We start from the raw sequence: 15548 nt of genomic DNA, 5'->3' as shown, positions 1-15548 counted from the left end.
AAATATATACTGCAAAATGTGCTGGGAAAAAAATAATACCCTGGGGGTTAAGGGTTGGAAATTTCCAAATAGCCTGGGGGTAAAAGGGTTAAAAAAGACTTCTTGTAAAACCAACCTCTTGTTGATACGCCAATCCCGCTTTGTATAGGAGCAGGAAAATGTACTGGGTCCACTTGTAATAACTAGGATCACAGGTGGCAAACTCGCAATCCCAGTCAAACTTGCAGCCGAGGTCGAGGAGCTGAGCTTTCATCTGAGATATATTAGTATACGTCCATTCGTCTGGCATCGTGTTGTTTTCTATGGCGGCATTTTCGGCTGGGAGTCCAAACGCATCCCAACCCATTGGATGAATGACCTGAAAGAACGTAAACGAAAAGTGATAGATATCTCGGTATACAGTATACCAAATCTAAAAACAACAAATGGAGAATTATTATCACTATTATTATTTCTTGGTAGGAGACCCTCCTTCAAACAGGTCGAGTTAAATACTATGGCTGCATCGCCAGAATTCAATTTCTTGTCCAATTTCTCGATTCTTCGGACAATTCTTTTTTCACGATTGCTACATTCAGAAGAACCGAGAAATTGGACAAGAAATTGAATTCTGCCGATGCAGCCATAGTATTTAACTCCACCTACTATTATTATTATTACAAGCCAGGCTACAACCCTAGTTGGAAAAGCAAGATGCTATAAGCCCAAGGGCTCCGATAGGGAAAAATAGTCCAGTGAGGAAAGGAAATAATAAATGATGAGAACAAATTACTAAATCTAAAAACAGTAAACAGAGAATTATTATTATTATTACTATCATTATTATTACTAGACAGGCTACAACCCTAGTTGGAAAAGCAAGATGCTATAAGCCCAAGGGCTCCAATAGGGAAAAATAGCCCAGTGAGGAAAGGAAATAAGGAAATAAATAAATGATGAGAACAAATTACTAAATCTAAAAACAGTAAACAGAGAATTATTATTATTATTATTATTACTAGCCATGCTACAACCCTAATTGGAAAAGCAAGATGCTATAAGCCCAAGGGCTCCAATAGGGAAAATTAACCCAGTGAGGAAAGGAAATAAAGAAATAAATAATTGATGAGAACAAATTAACAATAAATTTTTCTAAAAACAGTAACAACATCAAAATACATATGTCCTATATAAGCTATTAACAACGTCAAAAACAGATATGTCATATATAAACTATTAACAATGTCAAAAACAGATATGTCATATATGAACTATAAAAAGACTCATGTCAGAATGGTCAACATAAAAACATTTGCTCCAACTTTGAACTTTTGAAGTTCTACTGATTCAAATACCTGATTAGAAAGATAATTCCACAACTTGGTAACAGCTGGAATAAAACTTCTAGAATACTGTGTAGTAAGACGTAAGAGAAAATTAATCTTGTAATCTTGTAATTTATTCTTTACTTTTTTGCTTCTCATACTACTAGGCTGCTTTCTTTAATGGGGTCCTAGGAATTCTACTTCTTCATCTAAGGTTTTAACTCGGTTTACAACAAGAAAAACACTAATAAATGAAGTAAATTCAATAGCTTGAAATTTAAATATTTAATGTATTTTAGGGATCATACTATTTTCTACAAAAATAAGAGAACTTAGAGTGATTAGATTAAGCAGAGTAGTACAATCTCACCTTGCGGCACCCACACAAAATTCAATAAAAGAATATCAAATTTGCTAAGTATTAATTTTCAATGAATAGTGTATACACTGAAAGCAGGTGTATTACCATTATCATTAAGCCTAACAATGCTGAAAGCACTTAACCCTTTTACCCCCAATGGACGTACTGGTATGTTTCACAAAACAAATCCCTTTACTCCCATGGACGTACCGGTACCACCTTGCAAAAAACTGCTATATACATTTTTTTTGCATACTTTGATAACTTTATGAGAAACTTCAGGCATTTTCCAAGAGAATGAGACCAACCTGACCTCTCTATGAAGAAAATTAAGGCTGTTAGAGCAATTTAAAAAATATATATTGCAAAATGTGCTTGAAAAAAAAAAAAAAATGCCTGAGAGTTAAGGGTTGGAAAGTTCCAAATAACCTGGGGGTGAAGGGGTTAATATATTCATCCACATATAGTGAAATAAAAGAAAGTGCAAGAAATTAAAAATAAAAATTATAAAAACATGAATGATATACTGAAGTTTGGAATTACAAACATAGGTTAGAAATTAAAAACAAAACTTTTGTTTACCAACAAGGATAGAATTCAGAAGTTCATTATTATTATTATTGTTTTTAATTGCTAAGCTACAACCCTAGTTGGAAAAGCAGGATGCTATAAGCCCAGGGGTTCCAACAGGGAATATAGCCCAGTGAGGAAAGGTGACCAGGAAAAATAAAATATAAGAGTAACGACATCAAAATAAATATCGCCAATATAAACTATGAAAACTTTAACAAAATAAGAGGAGGAGAAAGAAGATAGAATAGTGTGCCCGAGTGTACCCTCAAGCAAGAGAACTCTAAACCAAGACAGTGGAAGACCATGGTAGAGGCTATGGCACTATACAAGACTTAGAGAACAATGGTTTGATTTTGTAGTGTCCTTCTCCTAGAAGAGCTGCTTACCATAGCTAAAGTCTCTTCTACCCTTACCAAGAGGAAAGTGGCCACTGAACAATTACAGTGGGGTAGTTAACCCCTTGGGTGAAGAAGAATTGTTTGGTAATCTCATTGTTGTCAGGTGTATGAGGACAAAAGAGAATATGTAAGAATATGCCAGGCTATTCGGTGTATATGTAGGCAAAGGGATAATGAACCTTAACCAGAGAGAAGGATCCAATGTAGTACTGTCTGGCCAGTTAAAGGACGCCCATAACTCTTGAATTGTAATATCTTTAAGGGTAGAAAATCTGTATCACAAAAAGGAAGTGTTATTTAAATAATTGGTGTTTCCTGCAAGCAAACACACCTACCAAAAAAGGGATTTTGACGAAGGAAAAATCTATTCCTGGGCAAGGAACCTGTGTCGCCCAGTGAAATGCTCCTTAAAGCACCATTTCAAAGGTATAAATACTCCTAAATATACCAGAGAAAAAAGTTGCATGGAATGCTAGGAATATATCCAGCTCGCTCACCCCTACAGGGTGTCGGTATTAAAACTGGGGCGAGTGATACCACTACCAGAGATCCCTTTCCAATTAGACTTCTCCCTCCTCAAAATACCCCGTTACTATGAGGTGTCGTTCACTACAAATGTCTGCTGGAGTGCTGATTGCCCAAGGCAGACATAAACTGATGAGATTTGTGTGAAAAAAAAAAACATATTTCTTTCTGATTAAAGGTTAACCCTCTTACCCCCAAAGGACGTACTGGTAAGTTTCACAAAACTCATCCCTTTACCCCCATGGACGTACCAGTGCGTCCTTGCAAAAAACTGGTATTTAAATTTTTTTTGGCATATTTTTTATAATTTTTTGAGAAACTTCAGGCATTTTCCAAGAGAATGAGACCAACCTGACCTCTCTATGATGAAAATTAAGGCTGTTAGAGCAATTTAAAAAAAAATATTCTGCAAAATGTGCTTGAAAAAAAAATAACCCCTTGGGGTTAAGGGTTGGAAAGTTCCTAATAGCCTGGGGGTAAAAGGGTTAAATGCAAACTTGTTATACTCTTAAAACAGAATAAAACACTGGACCAAATCCATCACTCACCTTAAACCCACGCAGTCGGTAAAATCTGGCCATGGAATCGCTAATGGTATACACTCTGACATGTCCCATGTGTAGTTTCCCAGAAGGATATGGAAACATTGCCAATACATATTTCTTAGCTGCCTTGGAATCCCTGGAAAAGAAATTATACGTTATTTCTGGTTTCTTTGCAAAAAAAAATTACAAATTCGAAGATAATTTGTATTTTTCCTAACCATACAAACCTTAGCTATTTACATAGGGTGCCGAAAGGAAACACTATGTAAATAGCGTGGTTTGTATTTCGGTTACGGAACAAATAAAATGTTATATAATCATCACGCTCTATATAACATCTACACAAAAATATTAGAATAATAGAACTTCTAAACTGTATAAAGAGCAAAACCACAAGCTTGTCCCTAAATTTAATAATCTTAAAAGTCATAAATGTTTCAAGAGTAGAAACTATAAATCGAGCTCTTAATAGCAATATTGTAGTATCATATTTAGAAATGATGTGAAATATTTCAAGGGCAAGAAACTACATAACTGCACTTGTGCAGTAAAAATCGGCCAAAAGTTATCCGAAAATCTTCAAGTATCAACAATGCCCTGAAAAACAGCAAAAAAAAGTGATAAGATGAGAAATAGCAGATGGTTTAATCATAAAATGTGAGAAAGTTGGAATAATTCGTATTTTTTCTAATTATACAAAACTGGAGCTTTTTATAGAGTATTATTTCGTCAATAGCTGAAACCAGCAGTTAAATTTTTGCGAGGCGTAACTACCCTCCGCTAATTAGCGGAGAGGGGTAGTAGGGATGGACCAACCACCATGCTCACACAAGCAGTAGTAAACGAACATCACTTTGCCATTGCCGCAAGTCCTTGTTCTTAAAGAAGTACCCAACAGTGCCCAAAAATAGTCCATCTGTGAAAAGAACTGCAAAGAGCACTTAGCTACCCAGGTCGCCAGTTTGGCCAGAGAAGAGCCTTGGGTCAACAACACAATGACTGGATCGAAAGGGAGGGGAAAAGGATTGTCTTTTATAACTTCATACTACAGTACTTCCTCTGACATACATATGGTGGAGGAAGTAAGTAATCAAAAGGCGTCCACCACTCTCAGACACTGTGACGTGCCTGCAACCTGTGCATATGATCTTTTCTTTGCTGCCTTCACCCCCTTTGACCAGGGCAAAGCTACCACAGTTCTGGAGGGTTTTGAAGTGTCCGAAAATTGATCCAGTACTGTGTCCTTACCTTCAGCCAGGATCTGGTCCAGTTCTCCCAGGTTGTTGACCTTTCTGATGCATAAAAGTACCTACAGGAAAATTTGATCGGCATCTTTCTGCTCCAGGGAAGAAATTTTGGGGCTGGCAGAAGCTGGCAGCTCTACATCTAAATGTTCCAACACGTCATGAAATGGTTCTTCCTCTTCCGAGATAGCACCCATAGCAGCCAGGAGGGGGTAGCGGTCGTCATCTTAATTCCTTCTCGATGAAGAATGGGGCTCTGGGAGGTAGTTCACATGCTCCGATCTTACGGGAGAGGAAAGGACCAAGCAGGCATTCCCCTCGCGACTGACGTTCATCCATAGAACGCCATTTCTTGGGTAAAGTCTTTGTGTCCTTCCTCTCTCTGGGACAAATATCGAATTCGTCTAGCGGAGAGGAACTGTTCTTTTTTGCTGCTTCTGCTAGTCCTGCATCTTTGGAGGTGTCAGGAAAAGGAGGAATCTCCATCACCAAAGCAGGAGGTTTTGTTTGCCACAATTCTTTAGGCGAGAGGCTATAGTTCTCCATCGAGATCTCTCTATGAGACCTGGATCCCCTACTCGTCTGTGGATGGATCATATCCCTTGGTGGGGGAGTGATAGCTTTTCGGTCTCTTTTCCTTTTCTTAGTCACTATCGGGTTCATGCCAAGTCTCTCCCATGTAGGATCTTGCCTGTTCGGATCCTTGGCCTTCAATTTATCCTCATATCTCGAAGACCTGGGAGTTGTGAGAGTTGGAGGCTGACTAGCTAGGCTAGGTCGCCCACGGTTCACAGGGGAGTCATTCCCTTGGAAAATTCCAATGGGATGCTGGGAATCCCTGGAGAAGGAACTTTAGGTGGGGGATTGGCTGGAACTCTAACCACTTGTCTCACAGCCTGCACTAGGTCTTTGAACCACACAGTATCTTTCGTAAACAAGGTTCCCGGAAGTGCTCCCCACACCTGTTTCCAAGGCTTAGGTGGTGTGCCTTAGAAAGGAAGAGGCTACTAAGAGGTCCTCTTTTCGTGATCGAATTCTCGCTCCTGCTTTCTGTGCCGACAAGAACTGCTAACCTGTTCAGACTAATGGGCCTTTCCTGCCTACTCAGGTAAAGAAAACGCTACCTGTGTACACTGGTAGTGCGTGGACTGACAGCATATGCAACTTGATCAATCCTAATTGGTAAGGAGAACTCTTCTTGTGCGTAATGGTGAGACGAAGGCTGGTAGTGTGTGCTGGCTTATGCACTCTTTTCAGTGTGCGCTCACGAAAAGCGAGGGAGGACAGGGAGCTTGGGAGCCAGTAGTGAGGTAGATCCTACCACTTGCAAGGTGGAAGTCTTAGGCGTCCAGCCTATCATAGCGCAAAGCAATCCACTGTGCTTGTACAATGGTGAGGAGGAAGAAAAGATGCTAACCGTCTCCCATCCTTGTCACCCAGCTCCAAATAGCTGTCCCGATGAACTGGCGCTGAACAAAGAAGAATCTAACACCCTTCGGTGGAGCACCCAAAGGGGAGAAAACTCAGGAGAAGACTTCTCCTGCGGATGAGAGGAGAGAGACAATCAACCCCTTTCACTCTTGACAGTGCATCACCTCGCGGATGAGGAGATTGATGAACAGGAGTTGATGGAGGGTTGTCTTCCCTCGGAATGATAGACTGCCCAACAACTGGAAGCGGACCTACGGGCTGCTTACTTCGCTCCTCTTCCAGTCGAGCAAACTCAGCCAGATGGATCACCTTTGTGAACTGCCTTTTGAACGGAGCCAAAGCTAGACAAGTCACTCCAAGGAGTGCGTGTCCTCAGCTGCTCATGCACACATGCCTGAGCAGGGTGAACATGGGGGCGAGCGGGAAAGGAAGACTCTGAGCCTGAGTGTGCAAGTACGCTTGATAGTAAGATTTGTGGATTTTCCACAGACGAAGGACCCGGCAGCCCTAAGGAAGGCCACAAAAAATAAAAGAACTGTGTCGTCTGAGAGACTCCTCTGCGGCGGTGTCCGGCAGTGCCTCTCTAGGAGAGGCAACAGAGGGCCCCGACATGCAAGGTTGCCTGGAGTTACCCGAGGGCTGTTTGTACTCGACCGACTCCCAGGGGAAGCCAATCAAGCATTCAGAATGGTGAGATTGAGCTGACGGAAAAAGTCGGCGAGATTTCTTTCCTTTCGAGATTGACCTCGAAGAGGAAGAATCTCTATTCGCCGCCTTCTTCCGGCGCCTACCAAATCTTGATCACTGGGAGGGGACCACTCTCTACACTCAGCACAAGGAGACTCCTGAATGTAAAGGTGACATCTGCAAGCAGGACAGAGACTGTGAGGATCAGTTTCCTTCGCCGACATGAAGGTGCTGAACCAGCGTTTAGACCCTTACAGACACTTATACCTGAAAAGGGAAGATAAGGAAAGTTTTAGCTTTAAGCCAGTTAGGAAATATTATTTTGGTTTATTAATGGGCGAGTAAGACGTCTGCAGTCTACCAAGCTGAATTAAAAAGTCACAGTTAGTTGCTAGTGGAGGGTACCTACATGTAGTAAAATCTTCATCGGGTAGTTTCACTGAAATAAATACTCTTGCGTATAGAGCGAAGGGTATGTATGGTGCGCTGGAACAAACAACTTCATAAATTCTTAAGCCAGTTGCTTTTAATTGTAAACAGGTTAAAAGGTATTGACGGGAGAGAAAGACTATGTCTTTACGCTACCGAGCCGAAATAAAATGTGACGTCTGTTTACTACAGCTTGTGTGAGTGAGGTGGTTGGTCTACTCCCGCTAACCCCGTCCGGTAACTAGTGGAGGGTAGTTACACCTCGCATAACTTTAACTGGTTTCATCTATTGCCAAAATGATAATCCTATGTAAAGGTGTAAAGTTCGTTTCCAGTGTTGGAACAAGAAATTCTTAACATTATGCCCAACAATTTGATAGTGAATAATGTGCAAATACTTTGTAATTACCCAGCAAAAAATTCCTTTTCTTCAGCATATTTCTTTTTCCAGTACTCCTCAGCCTCTTTTTTCACTGCTAGAGTCAACTCTCTATCCTGAAAAAGAAAAGAATGACAATCAACAAAGTTCCATGTAAAATTCAAAGATCACTGAATGTACATTTATGTAGTGGCCAACAAAAACTATGTACAGTAACTGTATAGTAGGAAACTTCCCAAACACTTGGGAAATAATTAGTAATATTACAGTATTCTAATATTATTATCAATTGCTAAGCTACAACCCTAGTTGGAAAAGCAGGATGCTATAAGCCCAGGGGCCCCAACAGGGAAAATAGCCCAGTGAGGTAATGAAATAAGAAAAAAAAATTTTAACAACAAAAAAATAAATATCTCTTATACAAACTATAAAAACTTTAACAAAACAAGAGGAAGAGAAATTAGATAAAATAGTGTGCCCGAGTGTACCCTCAAGCAAGAGAACTCTAACCCAAGACAGTGGAAGACCATGGTACAGAGGCTATGGCACTACCCAAGACTAGAGAACAATGGTTTGACTTTGGAGTATCCTTCTCCTAGAAGAGCTGCTTACCATAGCTAAAGAATAATACTGCAAATTGTAAAAAAAAATCAGCTGAATTCCAACTGGCTATCTGAAGGTAGAGCGAGTAAGATTGATTAATTGATTTGGAGTTTTCTGGCAACCTGTCATCAAAGGTCATTGCTGCCGATATAACTTGTTATGCCTAAAGAATATAAATTTGGGAGTAATTTGTATTTTCCTTAGCATACAAACTTGTAGCTCTTTAATACAGCATTATTATTTTGGCGGAGTTGAAAATTAGTCGAAACTGAAGGTTATACTAGGTTCAACTAACCACCACTAGTTAGCGGGGTTAGTGGGGGTGTGTTTACCCACCATTCCCACCAGTACTGGTGATTAACCGTCACTTTTTATATAATCCGCACAGAACTTAAGGGGTTGGTGCTGACAAGCCAGTGTGATTAAAGAGCTACAGGTTTGTATGCTAGAGAAAATACAAATTACTCCCAAATTTTCTATTTGCAGATTTTCAACTGCAACGCTTCAGTAAACATTGCCAAAACAAAAAAAAGAGACATCGGTGTCAATCAGAAGTTAAGGAATTATTTGTGATTTACTTTATCATAATGGAAGAATTTATTTGGTATTACAGTACTTTCAGTTTGTGACTTGGGAAGGAGGGTCCGAGAGGCTTGGCACCCGGCACAGGGGGGTGACCTGTGAACCACTACGTTAGGTTAGTTGGGTTTCTTAGCTTCTGTGGCCTTTAACAAATCTTGGGATGGATGTATGTATGATAGCGGCCACCAGTATGTATGATAACGGCCACCTTATTTTAAGCTTTATCAGAAACTTGTATGGAATAAACATTATTCAGAATGTTATAAATATCCCAGGTAAGTACTTCTAGATCGATATACAATGATAAGTCGAATGAGCTCTGTACCTTGCCACGCAGTTTCTCGCTCCCATAGTCTCTAGAATTCCCTGTAGATGACGTTTTGATCCATTCAACAGCGCCTTAGCGGCGGAATACTATACTAATCAGCGGTCACGGCAAATTGAAATGACCCAATCGGACCCTACTTGACCTGAAAAATTGCCGGAGGGATTATTTTTATCCAATCAGAATCCCATATTTCCAAAAATTCAAACAGGATATTGGGAGCATCCATCAAGGGTTGGAGATGCTCAGTCTTTACCTACGAGGCGCAAAGATGGCAACTAATCACTGCGAAGATACCTGTGAATCATTTTTCAATTCAGTCGATCCTAGTATCGTTAGGATTGTGAGTTATACAAAAACTGATGAATTTACAACGTATTTATATAAAATGGGACTCTTAAGGCCTTTTTCCGGCATTTGTCCAAAATGTCGTATTGGTGATATGTGGCTAAAGTATGACGGAAAATGGGCGATCCCGGGAGCTGAACCTGAACCAATGTAAGTACAGCCCTCTCCGTTTCTGGTTGTGTGATCGTAGACACATGTATATATAATAACGGCCGATTAGGAATAGGGTTGGCTGTATGAGTGATCGTGGCCGCACGCATGTATAATGACGGCCGATTCGGAATAGGGTTGGGTGTATGAGTGATCGTGGCCGCACGCATGTATAATGACGGCCGATTCGGAATAGGGTTGGGTGTATGAGTGATCGTGGCCGCACGCATGTATAATGACGGCCGATTCGGAATAGGGTTGGGTGTATGAGTGATCGTGGCCGCACGCATGTATAATGACGGCCGATTCGGAATAGGGTTGGGTGTATGAGTGATCGTGGCCGCACGCATGTATAATAACGGCCGATTAAGAATAAGGTTGGGCGTATGAGTGAACGCGGCCACATATATGTAAGATGACGGCCGAATAAGAATAGGGCAGTGTAAGGAGGGTCGCAGGTAGGCGTTAGATCCGTTGTTAGGTTTAAGAATAAGAATACAGCAATATACGGGGGGGTGACAGGGGGCTGTTAAGACCCTCGTTAGGTATAGACACAGCTTATAGGCAAGGTTAGGTGGGGCCATACGAGTTAGGTAGTGTTCTTTTATACAAACAGTTAGAAAGGGGAGCCTTTATATGCAAGCGGCCAGTTCCTCCCTTGTGGATTAAAATTGAACATCAACTAACCTCAACTTTCCCCCCTAACCTAACGGCTGTGTTCTTACTTACTTACCTAACGATTGGGGGAGCTAACGCCCCCTGCAACACCCCTTACACGGTTAACGCCCCCTGCAACACCCCTTACACTGCCGTATTCTAAGTTAGCCATAATCATATATGCAGGTGGCCGCTATCATACATACACCCTGATAATGGGAAGAATTTCCCATTTTCTGCAGCTGCGGGAAGACCTGGCCGCTATTCTACAAAGGCTCCATTTTTCTTGCTTGCTATCTTGGGAGCCTTTATATATCAGCGGCCAGGTCTTCCTGCTTCCATAAAAAAAACAGACATCAACTAACCTAAACTTTAAACCCCTAACCTAATAACAAGCCGTGTCCTTACCTACTTACCTAACGGGGGCGCCTACACTCCTCTGCGACCCCCCATAAAGACTGCCGTATTCTAAGTCGGCCATCATCGTACATATAGGAGGCCGCTATTATGCATTTCTGACCTTGATTAATGGGGCATACCAAACGTGCATGAGTATTTGGACCCCCTTTTGTAAAGACAATTATGAGTGACATGTGGGAAACAGGATTTTGGGGTGTATGCATGATAGCGGCCACCTATATGTACAATGACGGCCGACTCAGAATACGGCAGTCTAAGGGGGGTCGCAGAGGAGTGTTAGTGGCCCTGTTGGTAAAGCTTTACTATATTACAGAGAAGAAAAGGCTTGTTTTACCATTATATACCGTTTCCCCACCCAAAACCCCGAGTTCCCACTGGGGGTTCCCCATTATCGTTATATATTGATATATATATATATATATATATACATATATATATATATATATATATATATTTCTGAAACCATTCATTTGAAACAGGAACGAATGTCATTTTCAAAGAGAGCCGAATGTTTTCTATAGAAAAAAATAGTTTTTCCCATAGGTTACATTACCTTGTAATACAGTACAATAATACCCTATTTTTTCATGGAAGCAATAGGAACTGGCCGCTGATATACAAAGGCACCCAAGATAGCAAGCAGGAAAAACACATGGTTCACGTAGGCCTATTTGGCTAGAAAATACGGTATATATTTAACTCTTTTACATAGAAAGTGCACATATTATGACATTTAGGCCTCCTTATTCGATTAAATTCGAAACATGACATAAGAAAAGCTAAAATTATCTTGGACAGGTCCCGGTATGCATGAAGGTAATCTACCGGTAGGCTTTACCGGTAGAACTCACCCAGTTAACCCACACACACACAAAAACACTTGAAAATAACTTACAATAGGCCAAATTCCAGTTTTGCTAAATATATTCCTGCAATTTGAAGTCAAAAAGAACTTTTTACTCGAGTTGAGACACAAATACATTTTCGAGTCGCTTCACTTTCCATCCAGGGTTGCCAGGTTTTCTAAATGAGAAAAGGTCAATTTCTAATCAACAGAGGCTTTAAAAGGTCAACCCATTAATAGAAAAAGGTCAAAAATATAGTATTTAAGGGCCGGCTTTTTTCATATTACTAAAGGCCAACCTATTTAAATACAAAACGTCAAATTTGAGGTTTTTTTTTGGGCCGGAAAAAAGGCCAAACTGGCAACCCTCTTTCCAGCTGATACGTTAGTGTAAACAAACAATGTTTTTGTAATGTTTTTCATTTATTATATGTAAAAAATAAGAAAAATGAACTATATTTATATATAACTATATTTAAATTACAATTCTATATTGATTTTACATATACAAATTCAAAATACGCTCAATTATCTGTAAATATCTTTCAAAATCTTTCAAAATTTTTCAAAATCCGAAATAACAGTATGCGCCGAATTTCATTAATTACTACATATATATTTATAGTATGCTTATGTAAAGCGTATATATAATATATATAATAATTTAAAAGTATAATTATAACTATAATCTATAATTTACACTACAAACGAACAAATTTCAATGAATAAAATCTAAAGAAACATTACAAAATTCTCACACTCACGAGAATGCTTTTAATCTACCGCTATACTGAAATATGAGATTTGTATCCCCTTTTCCTATATATATATATATATATATATACAGAGAGAGAGAGAGAGAGAGAGAGAGAGAGAGAATATATATATATATATATATATACAGAGAGAGAGAGAGAGAGAGAGAGAGAATATATATATATATATATATATAATATATATATATATATATAGAGAGAGAGAGAGAGAGAGAGAGAGAGAGATGTATATATATATATATATATAGCCTATACACACACACACAGACACACACACATATATATATATATATATACATCTGAGTGTGACAAGAAGAATTCTTGGCACTAATAATAATATAAGTACGCAGTGTAAAGTACACGTAGTACTTACATGATTGTTACAGTACAAATATCTTACTTAATAATGATAGGCTACTCGGGTATCATCCATCTAGTTTTCCATCCCTTGATGCCATGAAATACAATGAGTATATGATGACATTCTTTGAATGACAACACCAATAAGCGATGAAGGAAGATATTGTAGCTCTCCCAGTGTTTCCAGTTAATTGTCTGAAGAAAAACCAGCAAGCTATTGAGATCTTGAAGTGGAGGAGACCCAGATGGCATTGGACGAAGAATGAAGCTAGGAGCAGGCAGAGTACAGGAATGACGGGAGCAGGAGATGAAACAGAGAATTAGGAAGGGAAAAAAATTGAAGAGTTGTGGATAAGGAGAAGATGATGTTGATGATACTGGAATTTCTACAGTTGTTCCAACAGTCGTAGAACTCTCTCTCTCTCTCTCTCTCTCTCTCTCTCTCTCTCTCACACACACACACACACATATATATATATGTATATATATATATATATATATAGATATATATATATATGCATATATATATACACACATATATATATATATATATACACATACATACATACATACATTCATATATATATATATATATATATTCACATATGTATGTATGCATCTTGTCTTGTGAAACTATGTGTCCATGAATGTATACTTAAAAGACAACTCATCTTTCGCGAAAAAATAAGGAGGTTCTTGAATAAACTGGGAATTTTCTCAAATGAAAGAATTAGCATAAAATGCTTTTAGTTCCACGAGAGACTCCGCTGTCTGGCGGTTACATTATCCTGAAAGCCTTTCAATAATTCATGTTCATTAGTATGAAAGGCTTTGGTTAAACTTAAAAGGCCAATAAATTCTTAACTTGCTTCTCAGTTTGTTGCAAAAAATTAAAGTAACTGAAAGATAAGAAAATCATGGATGAAAAATCGTAATATTTCCACTTCCCGTCGGTTTTAATATTTTGGAAATATGGCATTTTATTATTCGTTCTCCGCAACGGAGAGAGAGAGAGAGAGAGAGAGAGAGAGAGAGAGAGAACTGAAAAAGGACGGTCTGTTAAAATATTTTCGTTCTCCGCAAAAGAGAGAGAGAGAGAGAGAGAGAGAGAGAGAGAGAGAGTCAAAGTCAAAGTCAAAAACCTTTATTCCATTATAAAATGGTTATTCTGTTACATAACAATATAAATTATTTACATAAAAATCACAATAATTGGATTGTAAAAATCTAGGATATATATATACATTTAAGTAAAATTGAAAAAATATTGCTTAAGTTTCTTTTTAAATAAATCAGAACTAAAATTTATACATTTTCTTATTTCCAGAGGTAGTTTGTTCCAGCAAGCTGGGCCCCTTATTGCCATTGAGCGTGAACCCAAATCCGTTCGATAACTGGCTACATATAGATTTTCATTCTGTCTGGTTAAAGCATTCCTACAATTACCAACTGTAGGAAATGTGTATAGCCAGTTGGGATATTCTTTTCTCAAACTTTTAAAAACAAAAACACAAACATCGTACATGCACTTTTCTTTTAATTTTATCCACTTTAATTGCTGGAGGGTTGGGGTGATGTGATCGTGTTTTTTTACCCCAATAACGGCTACTCTACCTGCAAAGTTTTGGATTTTTTGAGCTTTTTCCATGTGCATATCATTAGTTGACCCCCATATCTTAATACAGTAGTTTATTACACTCAAGACCAAACTTTCCACTATCAAAGCTCGAGTAGTATCATCAAAGTAATCTTTTACTCTACTTAGATACATTAGAATGCCACTAACTTTTCTACTCAGCTCGTCAATGTGATTACTGAATGTCATGTACCTGTCCATGTGTAGACCTAGATTTTTTACATGTTGACTTATCTTTACTTCATCACCATCGCATTTTATTATAATGTCATCTGGAATTTTGCTAATATACATGTGAGCTACCCACAAACATGCACTGTGTTTTAGTGGCATTTAATAATAGCCCTTTTCTTAGAAAATATTTCTTAATTTTGAGCAATATTAGTTCAGCCCTTTTAATCAATCCATCTAAATTTTCTATTTGATCAGCCAAAAGAACTTGTGTGTCATCAGCATATTGAATTAGAAGGCAGTTTTCTATGTATTTAATCATGTCATTAACGTAGACTAAAAATAGAATTGGACCTAGGACAGATCCCTGTGGGACTCCAAATTCAACCTTTTCAATGCAAGAATTTACGTCTCCTAATCTAACTACCTGACTTCTATCCTTCAAGTAATCCTGAAACCAGAACGTATCAATGTAATGTTCCTTAAGAGATTTACACAATTCATCATGGTTGACACTATCAAATGCCATTGATAGGTCACATAAAATTAATATGGAAACTTTTTTTCTATCAATATTTTTATAAATTTCATCTGTTAATTTCATCAAAACTGTTTCTGTGGATAGACCTTTACGGAATCCATGCTGAGTGTTAGAAATCAAATCATTTTTTTCTAGATGTTCCACTAACTGATTACATACAATCTTTTCTATTACTTTCGATATTACTGGAAGGATAGAAACAGGTCTATAATTACCAGGGTCGTCCTTGTCTCCTTTCTTGTGAAGAGGGTCTACGAGG

General features: G+C 38.6%; 1 protein-coding gene across 2 annotated transcripts in view; it reads right to left on the bottom strand.

Moving 5' to 3' along the window:
* The window catches only part of LeuRS-m (Leucyl-tRNA synthetase, mitochondrial), a 70582-nt gene extending 58447 nt beyond the window's left edge, over positions 1 to 12135 (bottom strand). For both annotated transcript variants that reach the window (XR_011043262.1, XM_068369217.1), the window contains exons 1-4: positions 11857 to 12135; positions 7907 to 7992; positions 3710 to 3842; positions 116 to 358 (exon numbers count right to left, since the gene is read on the bottom strand). Coding sequence is in view for 1 of the 2 variants with exons in the window: in XM_068369217.1 (XP_068225318.1) it covers positions 116 to 358; positions 3710 to 3842; positions 7907 to 7992; positions 11857 to 11943 (549 nt within the window). In the remaining variant the exon portion in view is untranslated. The remainder of the gene's footprint in view (positions 1 to 115; positions 359 to 3709; positions 3843 to 7906; positions 7993 to 11856) is intronic.
* Positions 12136 to 15548: the final 3413 nt, after the last annotated feature.

The sequence above is a fragment of the Palaemon carinicauda genome, unplaced genomic scaffold (genome assembly GCF_036898095.1).
Source record: "Palaemon carinicauda isolate YSFRI2023 unplaced genomic scaffold, ASM3689809v2 scaffold418, whole genome shotgun sequence".
Taxonomy (NCBI): domain Eukaryota; kingdom Metazoa; phylum Arthropoda; class Malacostraca; order Decapoda; family Palaemonidae; genus Palaemon; species Palaemon carinicauda.
This window is presented reverse-complemented; position numbering and strand designations above follow the sequence as displayed.